The sequence below is a fragment of the Chiloscyllium plagiosum genome, unplaced genomic scaffold, assembly GCF_037043375.1.
Source record: "Chiloscyllium plagiosum isolate Xiang-an unplaced genomic scaffold, Cpla_swu_hap1 HiC_scaffold_18, whole genome shotgun sequence".
Classification (NCBI taxonomy): domain Eukaryota; kingdom Metazoa; phylum Chordata; class Chondrichthyes; order Orectolobiformes; family Hemiscylliidae; genus Chiloscyllium; species Chiloscyllium plagiosum.
In genome coordinates, this window is record NW_028270156.1 from 55,016,613 (window position 1) to 55,039,129 (window position 22,517).

The window sequence follows — 22,517 nt, forward strand, 5'->3', positions numbered from 1 at the left end:
GGACATCTCCTGAACAGAGGGACTCTAGGTGAACCCACAGCAAAACCCCAAAACAAAACCAAGCCTCAGCTAAACAGTCAAATTGTTCTTCAGGATCCAGGCTGGCAAGCCATTGTAGTTGCTATCAGTTTGTGGAATCTGGTATCCACACCCTGAAAAGTCTACATACAGCTGGTTTAAAGCAGTTAAATTTCTTGGCAACATCCAAATCAGAAACAGATAAAATAAATGTCTGATTAAATGGTCACCCATTTCTAATGGAGGTCGATACTGGCGTGACCATTTCAGTGAATTGCAGAATCAGTCTTTATCAAAATTTACACTGGACTCCAACCTTATGTTTGTGCAAGACCTTGGCTAGACTCAAAACCTATACAAGAACATTTACAGATTAATGAAACAAGTTCAGTTCTGGTCTCATGAGAAGCAGTTGGTTCAGTTACCGCAGATTGAAGTAAAAAGCTCAGGTCTAAGCTTGATGGGGCAAAATTAGTTGAGAAAGATTCACCTAGATTCGCTCAACATTTCTCAATTAGAAAATGGCTGCCAGAGTGGAGTCCTAATTAAATGTCCATAAGTCTATCAGTAAGATCTAAGGACTATCTAAGGTACCTTGCACGTTGACCAGGAAGCATTTCGACAATTCTGCAAGGCCTGCCAACACCATTTAATTACACCTGAAATCAGGAGGCTGGAAAACAAAATAATCATCAAACCAGTCCAGTTTACAGAATGTGCACCAAACCAGTCCAGTTTACAGAATGTCCAGCACCAGTCGTACAAATTGTGAAATCTGACTGGTCGGTTTGCCATTCGCAGCTGGATAAATACCCAATCACTCACATAGAGAATTTGTATGTTAAGCTGTTAGCAGAGGGGTGTTTGCTGTCCTTCATGAAACTGGTCGTGAGCCATGCGCACTTGTAATGGCGGTTAGATGAGGATTCCTTGAAGTATGTTACAATTTGTACCAATTTATGAGACTGCCATTTTGAGTATTGTAAGCGAGTGCAATTTTTTAGTGGAAGGTGGAGAACATTTTAAAAGGTCTACCCCAGATAGCCATTTAGATGACATGCTAATAACAGGGAAGACAAATAAGGAGCACTTAGAAAACTTGGACATAGTGCTTAGACATTTCTCCCAGTTAGGTGTATGCCTTAGAAAGGAAAGATATGTCTTCCAGGCATCCCAAGTGACCTAGTTGTGCTACAGAGGTGACAAGACAGGGTTACACCCATTGGAAAATAAAGTGAGAGTGATCAAAGGTACCCCCAGTTCCCCCATCTGTATCGAAGGTTTTGCCTTGGGCTGATGAATTATTTTGGAAGGTTCAAACATAACCTGACCTCCATCCTGGCACTTTTGCAGCAACTGTTTTAAAAAAAAGATTCAGCCTTGGAAATGGTTGTGTAGCCAAGACATAGCTTTCAGGCAAGTGAAGAAACAGCTATCATCCTCTAAGGTGTAGACATACTGTGATCCCATGCGAGATATATTTGGAACTGTACATTAAATTTAGGGTAAGTGAAAGGAGTCATGTGACTGTTTCTGCATTTTTTTAGACAGTAAGTCTGGGTGATTTTATTGTTAGAAGTAAAAGGAAGGTTTGGTAGTTTTATTGGGGAGAAAGTACAAGGTATTTGTACATGAATAGAATGGCAGGATTCTCTGAGTTTATCATGAATAGGTCTTGAATCTTTCAAGGCCTATAAGTTGTAGTGTTAGTTATCCATTTATTTCTAATGTGAAAACAATGGAAGTCAAGGATACTAATTAACTTCCTATGGTGATCTTATAAAGATGTCACATTAAAAATAAACTTAACATTTTAAGAGTGCACTGAGAGTTTAATAAAAAGTATGCATCAAATCTACATAATTAATCTACATTTCATGTAACTAAGTAGAAGTTTATATAAAATCAAAATACTGTGGATGCTAGAAATCTAAAATGAATATAGAGAATGCTGGAGCAACTCAGCAGGTTAAGCATAATCTGTGGAAAGAGAAAGAGTTAACATTTCAGGGGCCAGTATGACGTCTTCAGAGCCTGAAGAAGATTCACACCACACTTGAAATTTTAACTCTGTTTCACTCCACAGATGCTTTCAGACTGAAATCATCATTCTCTGTTTGTTTTCTAGAAAAGCAAATGCCTTTCCATGCACTTTCAGAAAATGAAGCCATTTGTTTTTTCACCCCATCTCTTCAAATATCACAATTCTAGTTTGATCTAATTCAATTTTAAAATTATTGTTCTTCAGCGCATTTTATGAACTCTAATAAGGGTTTCTTTTGCTGCAGAATTGTCAGTTTCCCTGTATAGCATTCCAAATGTGAAAGATAAGATGTACCAATGCGATGATGTAAGCTATGTCTCAATTGTCAGCTCTTCTCTCTCTGAGGGAGGAGGTTTTTGAATGCAAGTTTCACTACAAAAACTTGAATATACAAACCTAAGCGGACACTATAGTGCACTATTGAGGCAGATGCTGTTTTTGGATAAGATATTAAGCTGAGACCTGTCTTTCTGGTAGATGTAGAAGATTCAATGACAGAATTTTATTTCAGACTATTTGAACAACACATTTATTTCTCTTGGTCTGGCCAATATTTAACTGTCAACCAACATCATTAAAGAAAAGATCACCGAGACATCAATTTGCTGCTCTTGTAAGCTTGATTTGTGCCAACTGGCTGCTATGTTTCCTACATTACATTACATAAAAATGTACTTTGTTCTGTTAAGTGCTTTGTGACATTCTTGAGACAATGAAAGAGACAGTATAAGTACAAATCTTACTTCCGAATGGCTACAGGTTTTGTAAAACTGTGTGCAAATAATAGTTTTGTTATTTGTTTAGGTCTTCTGCAACGTGACCACCCAGAGATAGCAATATCAGTAAAGACCAGACAGGCAGTCCGAACTGTGCTTAACAGTGCCCGGGACACAATTCATGCTTTAATGGCTGGAGGTCTTCTTGATGATGCAGAAGCATTAAAATTAGAAACGGTACTGATTGCTTACTGATATAAAATGGTAGATCATAAGCTAATTTTTTTAGAATAAACTGGCTAAAGTACGTCCTCTATAGAAGCATAATGTAATTTCTGGAAACCTGGAACATAAACAGAAATGCTGGAAATACTCAGTAAATGTAGCTGAAACTGTCAAAAGCTAAACAGAGTAACTTTTCTTCAGATCTTGAGAAATGTAATATGTTTTAAATAATTTAGGAGAGAGAAATGAGAAAAAAAATCTGATAGGTAAGAAGTATGGGAGATTAAGTGGTAAAACTATTGATACATGATGAAAAACCAAAGGAAGTAATATTGGGAAAGTTATAGAAGCAGAAGTTGAGTCTAGCAAATGTGTGTGAACGATAAAATGATGAATATATTGCATAGAGGCACTTTAGCATGCTGAAATGGGAAGCGAGGAAATGATCCACGATTATGACATAATGGTTCCTTTGAGGTAATCCTCAAAACACTAGTGTTTCCAAAATGTCTTTATTTTCTTCAATCAAGAATTTGCCTCCAGGATGTTTGGTTGTGTCTTTGATTGGGTCCATCCTAATTCACACATTTTGCTTTCACTGTTTTCCATTTTTCCCGAACTTCGTTTCCCTTAGCATTACTTTCCATCATACCTTTATCTGACCCAGAATTATACCTCTTGGCTTTTCATCAAGAAATTATTTTTTTTGCCATTTAAGCTCCATCGTTATGATCCTGGCTGATTGTAATGCTAGGCAAATCAGATCTCAGATTGAAACCTGGTTTGATGGATCATAAATTTCATTTTAACATTTTGGTTACCAAGGTGATCATTGAACATAATCACATGTGTCTGGTAGTGTTCTTTAAACAAGCTCATACAAGTTTATTATATGAAAGAAAAAAAAGAACTTACCTGACAATTTAGAAAGATCTCAATATAAACAGCAAAAAGAAACATTCAATCCTTTTCCCAGCAATGTGTTTTACAGTCGCACAATTCCAGAGAAGCATTACTCCTCTCCTAACTTTATGTTCTTTCTCAAATGACTCTTTCCAGCCCTTTTCCTTGTACCACTGTGATGATCTGAAGACTTCTTTCCAGCTCTGACAAATGGCTACTCCTTTCCAACTATAACAGTTTGGAGATTTTCTGCCAACTCTCACAGCTTAGAGATATTTTACAAACAAAATTTTCACAGCCAAAAGATTCAAACTGGATTCTAAAAGCTGTCCTTTTGCTTGGAGACTTCTTCTGAATTCAACGTCCTAGTGATCTCTGACCATTTGTTTCTATATTCTAAACTCAATTTTGTAAACATTTAGAAATTAACTTCACAGGTAGCCATTTTAGGCATTATCTTAAGTTGTATGCTTTCTTAGAAAAGCTGTCTTTAGTTCACTGCTCAAACGACATTCTGACTTTTGTTAAACAACAAATCATAAAGCTTTACAGAACTGAAAATTAAAATCTATTGCTTTCTCCACTTTGGAATGCAAGGTTCCAAACAACAATGCATTACAAACTTCCATCACACAATATTCAATTGATCATCCTCAACCATTTGCACCAACTGCTGGATGATTTCACCACCAAATACACATTCCCCTTGCATAATTTTGAAATGGCCAATCATTTTGTGACACGTTAGTTCACTGTTCAATCATCCCAAATGCAAATGCAGAAGTTGCAACTCCTATTTTTCCCTTATTACTGTCCAATGCCAAAAACTTCCTTCCCAGATCCAAAGTTATAATTTTTACTTTTTCAATTTAATAGAAGATGTTCACTAATCACAATGCAGTCTCATCTGCTTTGGGGATGCAAACACAGGTTAGGATCTACTTTGAGGAATACTTACATTTAGTCTGAAAGTGCATCCTAGCTTCCAGTCACTGCCATTTTAATTTGCTACCTTGTTGTGAGTGTGTCCATTGTTCTCAGCCTCCTATACTGTTCCAAGTAAGCTCAAGATAAACTCAAAAGAAGAGTGCCTCATGTCCAGAATAGTACATTTTACCCTTCCATACTTAACGTTATATTCAATAATTTTGGAGCAAATCCTCTGTCTCCTTTCGCTTCTTTTTATTTTGCTGGGTTTAATTTTTTTCTCGTCGTCTTTAATCTTTCTTTCCATTTTTTCTTTGGCTTTCAGATGGCAGGTGTTCATAATTCTTCCATTCCAGCCTCCTCTAGACACAGATTTTCTTTTATTTACTCTCCAATGTAAACAATACTCAGAGAGGCTGATGAAATCTTAGGAGAGGGATTTGCATGACACCTACAGAAAGAAAGCTGATGGACAAAATTTTGCATTTTAAACTTCTTCTGCAACAAACCAATTAAAATTGAAGTAATTCAAATAGAATTATAAGGTGAACGCTAATTCAGATAACAAGGTAGATCTAGCATTAAATAGTTGATACAACAAATATACATGGTTAAAAGCACACATGTTGTTTCCCATGTAAATGTAAGCTTACCTCTAAAACACAATGATCATCACACAATTTGTTACTGCCATTTGGCATTTCAATATAAAACATTTTGCTATTTAATCTCTTTTGCCTTATATCCTATCATAGATCTGTTCTTATTCTGATCCACTATTTCAGTTGCTCTGGGCGGAAACTTACAGGGGTGTGAGTGATGTGTGTGGTGACAAGAAATCTGGGAGAATCACATGTGAAGTCCATTGATGCTTTTTTCGACATCAGAACCAACTAGTTGCATTTTCCAGCAGAGTACCAATTGAGAAAAGATTCTCATTAAGTAGTGGCAAGATGCCTACTAACAGGGATTAGAGTGTATTTTCATCCTCATTAACTGCAGATCTTACATCATTGGTGTGGAATTCTTAATTCACCACACATTGCGAGGAAAATAGACACCAAAAATTCATGGCATGGAAGTCTGAGCAGGTACCCTGTGACTCCAGCTCGCTGTTTGCTCCTCTGCACCTCTGTCTTGGACACCTGGCACCTACATTTCAGGAAATTGGCTGCATGCACCCCACATTTTCGAATATTGACATCTGAGATTTGACATTTCTCAGAACTTCCATGGCACATCTCTGATTCACTTACAGGATGCTTTTGTACTTGTAGCTCACTTCAGAAAGCAAGAAGGCATGGGATACAGGGAAACCTGGCTGTCTGGATACAAAATTGGCTGACCCACTGAAAACAGGGTGGTGGTAGATGGAAAGTATTCAGCCTGGAGCTCGGTGACTAGTGGTGTTCCACAGAAATGAGTTCTGGGACCTCTGCTCTTTGTGATTTTTATAAATGACTTGGATGAGGAAGTGGAAGGGTGGCTTCATAAGTTAGTCAATGACACAAAGGTTCATGGAATTGTGGATAGTTTGGAGGGCTGCTTTAGGTTGCAACATGACATTGACAGGAAGCAGAACTGAGCTGATAAGTGGCAGGTGGAGTTCAACCTGGAAAAGTGTGAAGAGATTGACTTTGGAAGGTCAAATTTGAATGCAGAATACAGGGTTAAAGGCAGGATTCTTGGCAGTGTGGAGAAACAGAGGGATATTGGGGTCCATGTCCATAGATTCCTCAGAGATGCTACCAACGTTGATATAGTTGTTAAGAGGGTGCATGAGGTGTTGGCTTTCATTAGCAGAGGAATTGAGTTTAAGAGCCTGTAGAGTGCTGGTAGACCACGCTGAAAATATTGTGTTCAGTTCTGGCTGAACTGAAGGATTCTATAGGAAGGATGTGGAAGCTTCACAGAGGGTGCAGAGGAGATTAAACAGGATGCTGTCCTGTACTGGAGGGCATGTCTTATGAAGAAAGATAGAGGGAGCTAGGGTTTTTCTCATTGGAGTGAAGAAGGATGAAAGGTGACTTGATAGAGGTGTGCAAGATGATGAGAGGCATAGATAGAGTGGTTAGACAGAGACCTTTTCCCATGGCAAAATGTCTATCGTGAGGGGGCATAATTTTAAGATGATTAGAGGAAGGTTTGGGGCGATGTCAGAAGTAGGTTCTTTTCACAGAGAGTGGTGGGTACGTGGAATACACTGCCAGCAGTGGTAGGATAGTCAGATACATTAGGGACAGTTAAGCGACTCTTGAATAGGCTGAGAATCATTGCTCGCCAGAGACTGGGGATCATTGTTGAAGGCCAGGAATGGAAGGGAAGAAGGAGAAAACGATGAAAGAAATCTCTAGGAGGAAGGAAAAGAAAAGACAAAGAAGAAAAGGAAAAGAGCACGAAGAGAATGAGCTCTGGCTGGAGTGTCCTACTCCGCTCCATCTTGCAAGAGGAAAGGGGTTCAATGCTCTTTAGATAGATTTGAGAATTGTTTTGATATGGCGCAGCATAGTTGGCTGTGAGAAGATGGTGGTTAGCAACATTCTTGAATTGCTGCATTCCATTTGGTGTAACAACATCCACAATGTGAATAGAGAGGAAATTATAGAATTTTGACGAGTGACTCTCAAGGAACAGCAGTTTATTTCCAAGTTGGTTTAGAGGAAAACTTGCAGGTATGGTGTTCTCATGTCCTCAATGGTAGTTTTCATGGATTTGGAAGGTACTGTCTAACAGGCCTTGATGAAATTCTGCAGTACATCTTGTAGATAGTACATACCCTTGCTACGGAGTGTCAGTGGTGGAGAGATTGAATATTTGTGGAAGTGATGCCAATCAAGAGGGTTGCTTTATTCTGGTGTGTGTCAAGTTTCTTGAGTGTTGTGGGAACTATACTCACGCAGACAAGTATTCCATCACACTACTGACTTGTGTTCTTGAAAATTGTGAAGAGGCTTTAGGGAGCCAGCAGCTGAAAAAAAGATTCCTAGCCTATGACCTTCTCTTATAACTTCAGTACTTAGCTAACTCGTCCAGTTTGGTAACCTTCAGGATGTTGATTGGAGAGTATTCAATGATGATAATACCAGTGAATATCAAAGGACGATGCTTAGATTCTGTCTTGTTAGAGATGGCCATTGCTCAGCTCTTGTGTGGTTCAAATGTTACTTGCCACTTGTCAGCCCAATCCTGCATACTGTCCAGGTCCTGCTGCATTTGGACATGAAGTGACTCATTGTCTGAGGATTCATAGAACATAGAAAAGTACAGCACAGAACAGGCCCTTTGGCCCACGATGTTGTGCCAAGGTTTAATCCTAATATAAAATATAGTAACTTAACCTACGCACCTCTCAACTCACTGCTATCCATGTGCATGTCCAGCAGTCACCTAAGTGTCCCCCATACCACAACTGGCATCACATTCCATGCATTCACAACTCTCTCAGCAAAGAATCTACCTCTGACGTCTCCTTTCTACCTTTCTCATAATTTCTTCAAACTATGACTCCCAGTACCAATCAGTCCTGTCCTGGGGAGAAGTCTCTGGCTATTGACTCTACCTATTCCTCTCATTATTTTGTATACCTCGATCAGGTCTCCTCTCTTCCTCCTTCTCTCCAGAGAGACAAATCCGAGCTTATTCAACCTTTCTTCATAAGGCAAGCCCTCCAGTCCAGGCAGCATCCTGGTAAACCTTCTTTGCATCCTCTCCAAAGCCTCTCTATCTTTCCTATAGTAGGGCAACCAGAACTGGACACAATATTCCAAATGTGGTCTCACCAGGGACTTGTAGAGCTGCAGCAAAACCTCGCCGCTCCTAAACTCGATCCCCCTGTTAATGAAAGCCAAAACACCATATGCTTTCTTCACAACTCTATCCACTTGGGTGGCAACTTTGAGGGATCTATGTACTTGCACACTCAGATCCCTCTGTTCCTCCATACTGCCAAGAATCCTGTCTTTAATCCTATATTCAGCATTCGAATTCGATCTTCCAAAATGCATCACTTTACATTTATCCAGGTTGAACTCCGTCTGCCATTTCTCAGCCCAGTTCTGCATCCTGTCTATGTCGCGCTGCAACCTGCAGTAGCCCTCTATACTATCGACGACACGTCCCACCTTTGTGTCATCTGCAAATTTACTAACCCACCTGTCAACCTCCTCATCCAAGTCATTTATAAAAACTACAAAGAGCAGAGGCCCAAGAATAGAGCCCTGCAGGACCCCACTCAGCACTGTCCTCCAGGCAGAATACTTTCCATCTACAACCACTCTCTGCCTTCTGTTAGCCAGCCAATTCTGAATCCAGATAGCCAAATCTCCCTGTATCCCATACTTCCTGACTTTATGAATGAGTCTACCATGGGTAACCTTATTAAATGCCATGCTGAAATCCATATACACTACATCCACTGTTCAACCTTTGTCAACCTGTCTTGACACCTCCTCAAAGAACTCAGTAAGATTTATGAGGCATGACCTGCCCCTCACAAAGCCAAATTGACTGCCTTTAATCACACTATACTTTGCCAAATAGTCATAAATCCTATCCCTCAGAATTTTTTCCAAAACTTTGCTGACCACAGACGTAAAACTGACTGGTCTGTAATTGCCAGGGATTTCCCTATTACCCTTCTTGGAAAGAGGAATAACATTCGCCTCCTTCCAATCCTCCGGTACGACTCGCATGGAGAGTGACTAGGCAAATATCCTCGCCAGTGGCTTAGCAACCTCCTTTCTCACTTCCCAGAGCAGCCTAGGATAAATCTGGTCTGGCCCTGGGGACTTATCAATCTTAATATTTTCCAAAATTTCCAGCACATCAACTTCATCAATCTTGATCTGGTCAAGCCTGTATCCCAGCTCCTCAAAGTTTTCATTTCCAACAAGTTCCCTTTCCTTGATGAAAACCGAAACAAAAACTCATTTAGGGCTTCTCCTATCTGCTCAGACTCCACGCACAAGTTCCCTTCGCTATCCCTGATCGGCCCTACCTTCTCCCTGATCATCCTTTAATTCCTCACGTATGAGTACAATGCCTTTGGGTTCTCCCTAATCCTTCTTTCCAAGCCTTTTTCGTGCCCCCTCCTGGCTCTCCTCGGTACATTTCTGAGCTCCTTTCTAGCAAGCCTGTAATCCTCTAAGGCTGTGCTAGATCCTTGCTTCCCCCACCTTACGTAAGCTGCCTTCTTCCTTTTGATGAGAAGTTTATCTGTTGTCGTCATCCAAGGTTCCTTAATCTTACCCCTTCTTACCTGTCTCAGAGGAACAAATTCATGCATCACTCGCAACAACTGCTCCTTAAATAGTCTCCACATGTCATGTATGGTTCTGAACATTGCACAGTCATCAGCAAACATCCCCACTTTTTACATTTTGGAGGGAAAGTCATTGATGAAGCAGCTGATGATGGTTAAGCTAAGGACACTACCCGAAGGAACTCCTACTGAAATGCTCTGGAGCTGAGCTGACTGACCTGGAGTGTCGCAGTGGCTCGCACTGCTGGCTTACAGCATCAGGGATCTGGTTCGATTCCAGTCTCAGGCAACTGTCAATGTGGAGTTTTCACATTCTTCCCATGTCTGTGTGCATTTCTGCCGGGTGCTCCAGTAACATCCCACGGTCCAAGGATGTGCAGGCTAGGTGGATTGGCCATGCTAACTTGCCCATAATGTCTAGGGATGTGCTGGCTAGGTGGATTATCCATAAGAAATGCAGGGATCGGGGGATAGGTCTGGGTGAGATGCTCTTCTGAGGGTTGGTGTGGACTTGAATCAGTAATGTGACATAAGATGTCATCAACAGTGCTATCAAACAGGACTAAGTTAATAGGTTCTGTAATCATGATGAACACAGTGAAATTCATTTTACATTATTTTCTGCATGACTTGCAGCCCCTCCTCTTGCCCAACTTTTTGACATGTATCTCTACAAAGCCTGAAGTTGTTCAGTTTTAGTCTTAATTGAACTTTGAAACAAACACTTGTGAATCAGGAACCTTTACCCTTCTTTGGAATTTTTCTTCAATGGATAAATTGGTCAGGTTGCAACTAGATGCAGTATTTTACAGTAGCCTAATGGCAGTGAAGTTCCCACCATGTGGTTGGTGCTCTTGTCAGTGTCAGTAGTTGCATTATTCCAATGCTGACTAAACTGAACATGGAAAAAGTTGCTATGTCACCAGTGAAACAATGCATTTGAGATGACGTATGAAACTGCTGTTCTTGTAGAATAGAGTAGGTGTCAGTTTATCTTCCATCTTCTGAGAGTTAGTGTGAGTAAGATATATTAAGATAGAAAATTATTTGAAGCAATTTGATTCCAGAAACAAGAAATAAGCAGAGAACAGCCCAATGCTTCTACCACATCAGGACTTGCACTTTCACAACTAGAACTTGTATAGGAATGGAGGTGCTGAGGTGTGAAAAGCACTTTTAAATTTCGTTAGTTTTTGCCCTGAAGCTCAGATTTCTGATTTTTAAAAAATATATTAATATTTTTTTCACATTTGTTTTAAACGTTATTTCATTTCACAATGTAGAAATTTAAAATGCCTCAACTTGCAGTGTATAATATTTTAGTACTTTTCTGATAAGGAAGATCATACAGAACTTAACTCCAATTTAACATTGATTCATGTAGGAACCCAAGTTTCACTTAAAGTCACAATTTTCAGGAACATGACAATAGTTTTAAGTAATGATTAATGTATTGGGTAAGAGTGTCAGTTTTAGAAATGTAACTGCAAAGAGACAGCACAGAAGTGACCTTTGCCCATGTTTAGCAATAATCTCTCAGCAGACATATGTTGCTGTATACATAGAGATACTAGCGCAAGAATGATGTCTTCCTGTGCGACGGTAAATCATTATGAATTTACAATTGCTCATTGCTCAGTATCGAAATGCAGCAGTTAATTGGTAATCTTTAAAGTGCTAAATAAACTACATTTATGTCAATGTATCACAAAGATAATATCAGTTGAGCCAATTATCAAAATGCCATTAAATCAGTCAAGGTTCTATCAACTTTGGTTCCATGTTGAAATTTATTAAAGACGGAACAGATTGCATTTGAAACCTAGATATTTGTAAATATTCTGTATGAAATAAAGAAGAGTAGTTATGCCTGTCCCATTCAGCAACTTTTGTCTCTTTTCTGGTATCAGTCTTCATCCACCGAATCTCTATTCTGGAGTTTTCTGCCTTAACATTTTGCTATTTTATCTGTCTTCATTTTCAAAGTCATTCATAAATCTTACTGTGTCATCAATTATTTCTATAATTTTTCCAGTACTTACATTTGTCATTCATGACACCCTTTGAATATGAATGAGATGTTAGAATGTCTGATGATATTTGATTGTAAGTTCTAACTGTAGTATTATGACAATTAATTTTAAAGTTTTATGAAAACTATTAATTGCTGCATAGCTCATTACCCATACAAACCCAGGGTAGCAGTTTATCCATCTATAAAAGTCCTTGCTATGTTGACTGGTCACAAATGTAATTTTGATACTGGCTTAACTTATTGAATAGCTACTACCCTTGAAGAATTAACACTGTCATTGCACTTTTATTCCCCAGCCAGTATACAATGTGAAAAGCAATAAACATATATAGTTGTCATTCTGCATGAAGTTTGACCAAACTTTTATTCCTTATTTTTGGAAATAGATGATTGAAGTAAAGATGAAGCGTCTTCTGAAATTCCCCCCTTCCATACAACCTCCAACTGCAGAAGAATTGTTAAAAAATTTACCATGGCTGCAAAATTCAGAGAAACAAATTGAATTCATCAAGGTATTTTTTTTTAATTGATTATTTGTTAATATCAAGAAGGGTATCAAACATAGCAAAACTCTGCGAAATATGAAAATATATCTGTGGAGTATTGTCCGAAATATGCATTGTGATCAGTTCTTTACACATATACCAGAATATAAATGCCTGGTAGACATTAAATTGTTGGAGTGAATCCAATATTTACACCAGCCTGGGTGTAATCAGCACACTATATTAATGGGATAGATTAGTTAATAAATCTTGATTTTCAAAAAAAAAGAGGTCAAACCAAAATAGTGTTGTTAGCCTTTTGATTTTTAATAGTCTTAATTTACCAGAAGATTATGTTGTGGTGGCAATGTCACAGACTTAGTAACCCAGAGTTTTGGACTATTGTTCTGCATACATGGGTTCATATCCACCACAGTTGCTGAGTCAATTATTAAATCGGCAATTTAAAACTAATCTCAGTAATGTTGTTAGTAAATCACTATTGATTGTCACAAAAATCTATCCAGTTCATTTCATACATTCCTTTAGGGAAGGAATCCTTGCCTGGTCTGGTCTACGTGTGGTTGCAGACCCACAACGATGCCCCTCTTGTTCAGTGTGCTCATTTTCTTCCTTGGAAGACTACTCCTGCTCTTCCAACTCTTCAGCTTCTAGCACAACATGCAAGGGATTAAGCAACACACCGTTTGGTGTATATTGCAAGACCCACCTAGACCAATCCATGAAGTGGAACCTTATTTTCAGGAGGCCTATTTGCCAACAGTAATCATCCTCAAAAGATGTCTGCCCCCTGAAATGCAGCAGGAACAAGAGAGTTCTCAAGGATATAGGCATCTTGGCAGCTCCCAGGGTACCTGCTGCAGATTTTAAGATGTGGTGCTGATGGTCACAGACTGTTTGCATATTGATTGAATGGAATCATTTTTTATTAATTAACTCATTTGGGTTATGATATGGCCCTCTCCACAACCCTTATGTAGAATCGATTATACCTGCACATGGGAAGTTAACTATGTTGCTAAAGCCAACTGCAGAAACTATAGCATTGACCTTGTCTTGAGGAAACGAGATGTACGTGGTGTGATTTGGTGCAGCTTGTATTGGCATTAAAATTAATTCATTTTGTGTGTTGAGGACAGATCAATCCCATACAGGTGAGATCCCACATAGTGGTTTCTTGGAAGGAACCAGATGCACAGAAATTCAGCACAACTGTCACCTGGATGGCTGTTGAGGCTGCACAGGCACCCAATCCTTTGTGTTGCAAGCCCTACTCCAGGACCTGACATATTTCTATAATAATGTCCAGGACATCCTGAGCCTGCAGCAAAGCTATGCGTCACTTATCTGGAGGAAATGGCACACAGGACAAAAGACCTCCGTATCTCCTGCACATCCCGAAGGGCTGTTCAACCAAGAGTCAAATTGAAAAGCAAATATTTAAGGAGATCTCAGATATATGTAAGAATGATAGGGGATGCTAACTTTCCCAAAATAAACTGAGACTGTCATAGTGTTAAGGGCTTGGATGGGGAGGAGTTTGTTAAGAGTGTAAAAGGAAATCTTCTTATTTAATATGTATATCTACTAGAGAAGGAGGAATTCTTGACCTTCTGTTGGGAAATAAGGCAGGGCAAGTGACTGAAGTATCAGTGGAGGAGCACTTTGGAGCAACTGATCATAACTCTATTATTTTTTAAATAATTATGGTAAAGGATAAAACAGATCAAAACGTTAAAGTTCTAAATTGGAGTAAGGCCAGTTTTAATGGTATTAGACAGGAACTACCAAAAGTTGATTTGGGGATGCTATTCACAAGTGAAGGGATGGTTAGGAAGAGGGGGGGCCTTTAAAAATGTGATGATGCGAGCTCAGTGACAGTATGTTCCAGCATTTTCATTTAATCATAACAGCAACAACAATAACCCCTGGTGTGACTGTATCCAAAAATATTTGTCACACTTGCAATAAACCTTGTGGGGAATATCACAAACAGAACGGGTCTTTGTTAAAGTGAGCACTTAGCATTTGCATCACTTAAAAATGACAGCTTAATAAACTCCTACATTCAAAGAGTCATAGAGATGTACAGCATGGAAACAGACCCTTCGGTCCAACTCATCCATGCTGACCAGATATCCTAACCCAATCTTAGTCCCACCTGCCAGCACTCGGCCCATATTCCTCCAAACCCTTCCTATTCATATACCCATCCAAATGCCTTTTAAATATTGTAATTGTACCAGCCTCACCACTTCCTCTGGCAGCTCGTTCCATACCGTATCACCCTCTGCGTGAAAACATTGCCCCTTAGGTCTCTTTTATATCTTTCCCCTCTCGCCTAAACCTATGCCCTCTAGTTCTGGACCTAAATTGGAAGGGGACTAATATACTGGCAGGGAGATTTGCTCGAGCTACTCAGGAGGATTTAAACTGGTAAGGTGGTGGTGTGTGACCCAGGGAGATAGTGAGGAAAGAGATCAATCTGAAACGGGTACAGTTGAGTCAAAAAGTCAGGGCAGGCAGGGATAAGGTAGGACTAATAAATTAAACTGCATTTATTTCAATGCAAGGGGCTCAACAGGGAAGGCAGATGAACTCAGGGCATGGTTAGGAACATGGGACTGGGATATCATAACAATTACAGAAATCTGGCTCAGGTATGGGCAGGACTGGCAGCTTAATGTTCCAGGATACAAATGCTACAGGAAGGATAGAAAAGGAGGCAAGAGAGGAGGGAGAGTGCCGTTACTGAGATAGCATTACTGAGGAAGGATATTCCCGGAAATACATCCAGGGAAGTTATTTGAGTGTAACTGAGAAAGAGGAAAGAGATTATCACCTTATTGAGATTGTATTATAGATCCCTAATAGTCAGAGGGAAATTGAGAAACAAATTTGTAAGGAGATCTCAGTTACCTGTCAGAATAATAGGGTGGTTATGCTATGAGATTTTAACTTTCCAAACATAGACAGGGACTGCCATAGTGTTAAGGGTTTAGATGGAGAGGAATTTGTTAAGTGTGTACAAGAAAAGTTTCTAATTCAGTATGTGGATGTATCCACGAGAGAAGGTGCAAAACTTGACCTATTCTTGGGAAATAAGGTAGGGCAGGTGACTGAGGTTTCAGTGCGGGAGCACTTTGGGGCTAGAGACCATAATTCTATTAGTTTTAAAATAGTGATGGAAAAGGATAGACCAGATCTAAAAGTTGAATTTCTAAATTGGAGAAAGGCCAATTTTGATAGTATTAGGCAAGAGCTTTCGAAAGCTGATTGGGGGGGCAGATGTTTGTAGGTAAGGGGATGGCTGGAAAATAGGAAGCCTTCAGAAATGAGATAATGAGAATCCAGAGAAAGTATATTCCTGTTAGGGTGAAAGGAAAGGCTGGTAGATATAGGGAATGCTGGATGACGAAAGAAATTGAGGGTTTGGTTAAGAAAAAGAAGGAAGCATATGTAAGGTATAGACAGGATAGATCGAGTGAATCCTTAGAAGGATATAAAGGCAGTAGGGGTATACTTAAGAGGGAAATCATGAGGGCAAAAAGGGGACATGAGATAGCTTTGGCAAACAGAGTTAAGGAGAATCCAAAGGGTTTTTACAAATACATTAAGGACAAAAGGGTAACGAGGAAGAGAATAAGACCCCTCAAAAATCAGCAAGGCGGCCTTTGTGTGGAGACGCAGGAGATGGGGGAGATACTAAACAAGTATTTTGCATCAGTATTTACTATGGAAAGGGACATGGAAGATATAGAATGTAGGGAAATAGATGATGACACCTTGAAAAATGTCCACATTACAGAGGAGGAAGTGCTGGATGTCTTGAAATGGTTAAAGGTGGATAAATCCCCAGGACCTGATCAGGTGTACCCTAGAACTCTGTGGGAAGCTAGGGAAGTGATTGCGGGGCCTCTTGCTGAGATATTTATATCATTGATAGTCACAGGTGAGGTGCCGGAAGACTGGGAGTTGGCTAACGTGGTGCCACTGTTTAAGAAGGGCGGTAAGGACAAGCCAGGGAACTATTGACCAGTGAGCCTGACGTCGGTGGTGGGCAATTTGTCGGAGGGAATCCTGAGGGACAGGATGTACATGTATTTGGAAAGGCAAGGACTGATTAGGGATAGTCAACATGCCTTTGTCCGTGGGAAATCATGTCTCACAAACTTGACTGAGTATGTTGAAGAAGTAACAAAGAGGATGGATAAGGGCAGAGCGGTAGATATGATGTATATGGACTTCAGTAAGGCGTTCGACAAGGTTCCCCATGGGAGACTAGTTAGTAAAGTTAGATCTCACAGAATACAGGGAGAACTAGCCGTTTGGGTACAGAACTGGCTCAAAGGTAGAAGACAGAGGGTGGTGGTAGAGGGCTGTTTTTCAGACTGGAGGCCTGTGACCAGTGGAATGCCACAAGGATCAGTGCTGGGTCCTCTACGTTTTGTCATTTACATAAATGATTTGGGTGCGAACATAAGAGGTATAGTTAATAAGTTTGCAGATGACACCAAAATTGGAGGTGTAGTGGACAGTGAAGAAGGTTACCTCAGATTACAACAGGATTTTGCTCAAATGGGCCAATGGGCTGAGAAGTGGCAGAAGGAGTTTAATTCAGATAAATATGAGGTCCTGCATTCTGGGAAAGCAAAATTTAGTAGGACTTATGTACTTAATGGTCAAGTCCTAGGGAGTGTTGCTGAACAAAGAGACTTTGGACTGTAGGTTCATAGTTCCTTGAAAGTGGAGTCGCAGGTAGATAGGATAGTAAAGAAGGCATTTGGTATACTTTCCTTTATTGGTCAGAGTATTGAGTACAGGAGTTGGGAGGTCATGTTGCGGCTGTATAGGACATTGGTTAGGCCACTGTTGGAATATTGCGTGCAATTCTGGTCTCCTTCCTATCGGAAAGATGTTGTGAAACTTTAAAGGGTTCAGAAAAAATTTACAAGGGTGTTACCAGGGTTGGAGGATTTGAGCAATTGGGAGAGGCTGAACAGGCTGGAGCTGTTTTCCCTGGAGCGTCGGAGGCTGAGGTGTGACCTTATAGAGGTTTACAAAATTATAAAGGGCATGGATAGGATAAATTGACAAAATCTTTTCCCTGGGGTTGGGGAGTTGGTGGGATATGAATCACTCCAACAAGTAGGACCATAGAATGCTTCAATTTGGTACTTTGGCAGCATTAGTCCTGTTAAAGAAAAATGGTAAGAGAGTATAGCTGCTGCTTGAGTACTGAGAAATTGCCTCCCAACACCAAATCACCTAAGAAAGGCATCATTGTACATCAGAGCATGATGCAGTTCAGTGTGAAAAGGAGTCAATGCCCATGCAGTCTATGAAATCTTGCATTATCTTTGTGCTTTGTTGCTCACTTTTAAGCTAACCTGTAATTACTCCTGCTGCAGAGAGATGAGCATCTTTCATCTGCAATGATGAGTGACATCATCAAGATTGTTTGCACCCCATACTGTTCGACAATCCTATTCTTTTTAGCATTTAGCAACCTGAAGTCTTATGGCCCCTGTGGTGGTTCCCCACAGAGGTTTATTGCAAGTGTGACAAATGGAACTAGCTACACAGAAAACATTGGCCTATTTTGCTGGCGATGGATTCCCCCAGGTCCAGCAGCTCATTGATTATACCCACATTTCCATTCGAGTACCAACCAACCAGATTCAGCAGCAGAAAAGGATTTCATGTGTCGAATTTGCAACTGATCTGTGACCACAGGAATCTTGCAAGTCTGCACTTAGTTCCTTGGCAGTTATCATGATTCCTTCACCCGCAAGAGTCCCAGGTATCATATCACTTCAGGCCAACATTCAGACTCCATTGGTGGCTGGTGAGGGTGCAGCTTATCCCTTGAAGATATCATTTCCAGGCTTATGATTTCCACACTGTAACTGAACCATTGAGGCCAATTTTCCAGCCAGTACACATATCTGGATTATCCATTTACCATTTTTATCCTATCCATGCCCCTTATAATTTTGTAAACCTCTATAAGGTCACACCTCAGCCTCCGATGCTCCAGGGAAAACAGCTCCAGCCTGTTCAGCCTCTCCCTATAGCTCAAATCCTCCAACCCTGGCAACATCCTTGTAAATCTTTTCTGAACCCTTTTCTATTTTTATAACTGTATAAATAAATGAAAACAGAAACACAGCAAACATCACACAGCTTACCTATGGTGTGAAATTTATGGGGCCTGTGATAGTGGCCACGTCCATACTGTGCTCCGTTTAAGTTGAGGATGAGTTGAATGCAAGCTGCTCCATTATATCTACATCTGGCTGAGTTGCTCCTGGCTCTCATCCTCACCTTGGAAATGTTCATGGGGGCTCTTCCACAGTCTTCGTGCTTGCATCATTGCAGGGCCAGCCTTTTCAAAGGATCTTAGAGCATGAATGGTTCTTGTTAGAGAGTCTGAGGACAGAAGATGACAACAGTTCACTGAGAAGTGCTCTCTTCCCCTTCGGAGACCTTTCACATGTTTCAATCCCTTAACGGTACCATTGGTAGCTGGTTGAGGTCATCCCCAGGTCACAATTGGCATCCGTACCTTATATCTCTATGCCATTAACAACACTGAGTGTTCCACAAGACTGAATCTCATTTTCTTTTGTATGTCAGAGCACTGCTCCTGCTCCCACTTAAAGTGGTGCTACAATTGGCTGTCTAAGAAGGTGGGTATTCTTTCAAAGAGAAGCTCATGTTTAAGTGCCAGATTATTGCCAGATTGTAAACAACAACTTCTTGGACTCCTCTACTGTCTGCCTCAGGCAATGCCTCTGAAAATTTTCGAAATTCATTGCCCAAGACCTTCCTTTTCTGTGACGCTCAACATCTTTGCCATATAAGTCTTCGTTGTCAGCCCTCAGAAGGTGACTTCCCACAACTGGCAACTTCACTTTGTTCTTCTTCCTCACTTGTAATGTGATGTTTACTCAGTGGCCCAACCCCAAAAAGAAAAGTAGGTTCATACTCCACTGCAGTGGTCAGTGGCTGTGTCTGTGTTGGAGATAGGATTGTATGGTGCTGGAATCTTCCTCTACTGAGGAAACAGACACTGTTCATGTTCGGTTCCTTTGTGCAACCCATGTTGCAGGCTCTGTAGGCGAAACAAGGAGAGGAAAATGTTGAAGAGAACTGAGACAACTGAACAGATTTTTCAGCACGACCAACTCCATAGGCCATAGATGTCAAGGAGCTACAGTATATATTTGCCAGGAATCTCCCCTATGCCCTTCATCTGAGGACAGAATATCAAATGATCCAGCTCTTGCTGGTTTTCAGCCTTGCCAGCATTAATGTCCTACCATAACAGCACTGCACAATATACAGTGCCATTTCCTTAATGGCCATCAGTTGGTGCAAGATTGGTAGTTGGTGCAGGGATGGCATCCCATCTTTTTCTGTATCATCTCCTAACTATTAGTATGCACTTTGCCTGCAGGAAGAAGGGAAAATGATGCATGAGAAGGTTACCATCCTTCAACACTCAGATTATGACACCTACATAAACTGTTGTGTTGCTATAATTATGTCCCCTTCTCATTTTGGCCCCACGTGAAGGTGGACTGACATTCAAGTGATACAACTGGACACTTGTAATGATGTTAGGGTGCACAATGTGCATGCTGCTCTATACAGAGTTGGAGGTCTGGCAGTTGAGTGCCACTGTTATTCGAGGAGAAAGTGAGGTCTGCAGATGCTGGAGATCAAAGTTGAAACTTTATTGCTAGAACAGCACAGCAGGTCAGGCAGCATCCAGGGAACAGGAGATTCGACGTTTCGGGCACAGGCCCTTCTTCAGGAATTCCTGAAGAAGGGCCTGTGCCCGAAACGTCGAATCTCCTGTTCCCTGGATGCTGCCTGACCTGCTGTGCTGTTCCAGCAATAAAGTTTCAACACAAACCTGCCACTGTTATTCATCTTCCCAGATCTCATAATGGTTTTGAAGCACTTGTGGTATCGGACTCATGTCCTCATGGTGTCTTCATAACTCCTCATCTCCCTCCAGCTTTTGTCTCCTGGACCAAAGTTTGGAGAGAAAACCAATAGCCTTTCAGCCACAACCTCAGGTAGTCATCAGAAAATCTGGAAAGACTCTGTGCCCTATTGCCGCAGGTAATTTCTGCCCAATCTTATTCACCTCGCTGGCCAGCCAGCTCTACAGTGAGTGACAGGCCCTGTCATGTCAGTTGCTGCTCTTTTAAAAGGTCTCTCAAAGACTTTGTCCTCCCTCCAAGCTGCTATTGATATTGCACAGTGTCGTCAATCCAAACTCAATTCTCTTTGCACATAACTGATCAGTGACATTGAAGAGGCATGGAGTCGGGGCCTAGAATTGTAAACCCAGCCACGTGAGTATTCATGCAGTATTCACCAAGGGTAAATTTACAAAACAAGTTTTATGTTATCTTTAACAGATGCTAACAGTTTTTAATTGAGAGTCTTCTCCTGCAGTTGGATTATAAGATAAAGCAGTAGGTTAAGTTTTTGGAGCAGAATTGGATATGTTTCTTTAGTTGTGGGCTCAGGCTCACCTCTTTTCCTAATGATTGAGAAGTCCAACTTGAGTGCAGGCCCAGGAAAATATTCCAATATACTAATACAATACTCAAAATTGAAATCACTTATAGGCTTTACCAGTCATCGGATTGGCGTCAGTGTTCCAAGTTCCATGACTTTGCTTCATATGACTCTCAATAAGGTTGATGCAATCAATATTAAAGGCCAAATTATTTCTATGCTCTCCTTAAATGCATTTATATCTCATGCTATATTGAGGTTTATTACTTTTGGGACTCATAATGTAGCCCAGATGGTGTATTTGACTTGTTCTTACTTTTTTAGCACTCTCATTCATTTGAAGTTTACTTTTTTGTTTCAGTATAAAGCAAAGCTACTTTATTTTGACTATGGTGACATCGTTGTGCACCAGGGTGAACAGCCACGAGGAATTCATCTCATTGTATCAGGAATGGTTCGGGTGAGTCTTATATGAAAACAATCATCCAGACTAATAAGAATATTTTCATCCCAATTGAAACAATTAATTTATAACTCACTTGCTTATTGTTTGGCTTATTGCCTAATAAACTTGGATTGGCAATACTTCTTTTCCTTAATATAGGTATGATGTTGTGGACCTCATCAAAAAAAAGGAATAATCAGCCTATCCCTGAGGCTGAGAGAGATAGAAAGCCAGAGTTATGGCAAATGGGCATATTATGGCTGAAGGAATGTTTATAATGAGGTTCCCCAAATTATATATGACCTAAATGCTGGTGTACGGAGAGCAATTTCAAAGTTTGTGGATGACACACAACTTGGGAGAATTATAAATTGTGAGGAGTACAATGTAGAACTTCAAAAGGACATAGTAATATTGGAATGGGTGGATAGATGCCAGATGAAGCTCAGTGCACAGAAATGTGAGGTGATGCATTTTGGAAACTGACGTGTATTTGGATGTCACTGAGGGGAAATAGGTAGATGAGAAAGAGGAGGTAAGGGGACCCCAGAAATACTTGTCCATGAAAGGAAGAGGAACCATTCTTGTGATTCTTTGGTGAGAATCAATTAATGCTTTTCTCTGGCTTATCAGCCATTAAGGAACGTATGTATACTGCTGTTCTTCATCCTCAGAAAGATCCACACCCTTAACCAATGACTTTTCTCCGGCTTATCAGACATTAAGGAACCAAAGTACACCATCTTATAGTTCCCTAACCCCACACCTCCTAATTCTACCTCTTACCCAAAATCCACAAACCTAACTGCCCGGTTGACCAACTGTCTCTGCCTGCTGCTGCCCCACTGAACTCATCTCCTCACATCTTGACTCCTCCTGTCCCCCTCCTCCATGTCT

At 40.5% G+C, this 22,517-nt stretch overlaps 1 protein-coding gene across 1 annotated transcript in view; it reads left to right on the plus strand.

The window, feature by feature from the left end:
- Positions 1-2,885: 2,885 nt before the first annotated feature.
- Positions 2,886-22,517, plus strand: part of LOC122558097 (sperm-specific sodium:proton exchanger-like) — a 130,103-nt gene continuing 110,471 nt past the window's right edge. Inside the window, exons 1-3 of the mRNA XM_043706417.2 lie at positions 2,886-3,015; positions 12,515-12,640; positions 21,537-21,635. Coding sequence (XP_043562352.2) covers positions 2,968-3,015; positions 12,515-12,640; positions 21,537-21,635 — 273 coding nt within the window. The 5' untranslated portion in view covers positions 2,886-2,967. The remainder of the gene's footprint in view (positions 3,016-12,514; positions 12,641-21,536; positions 21,636-22,517) is intronic.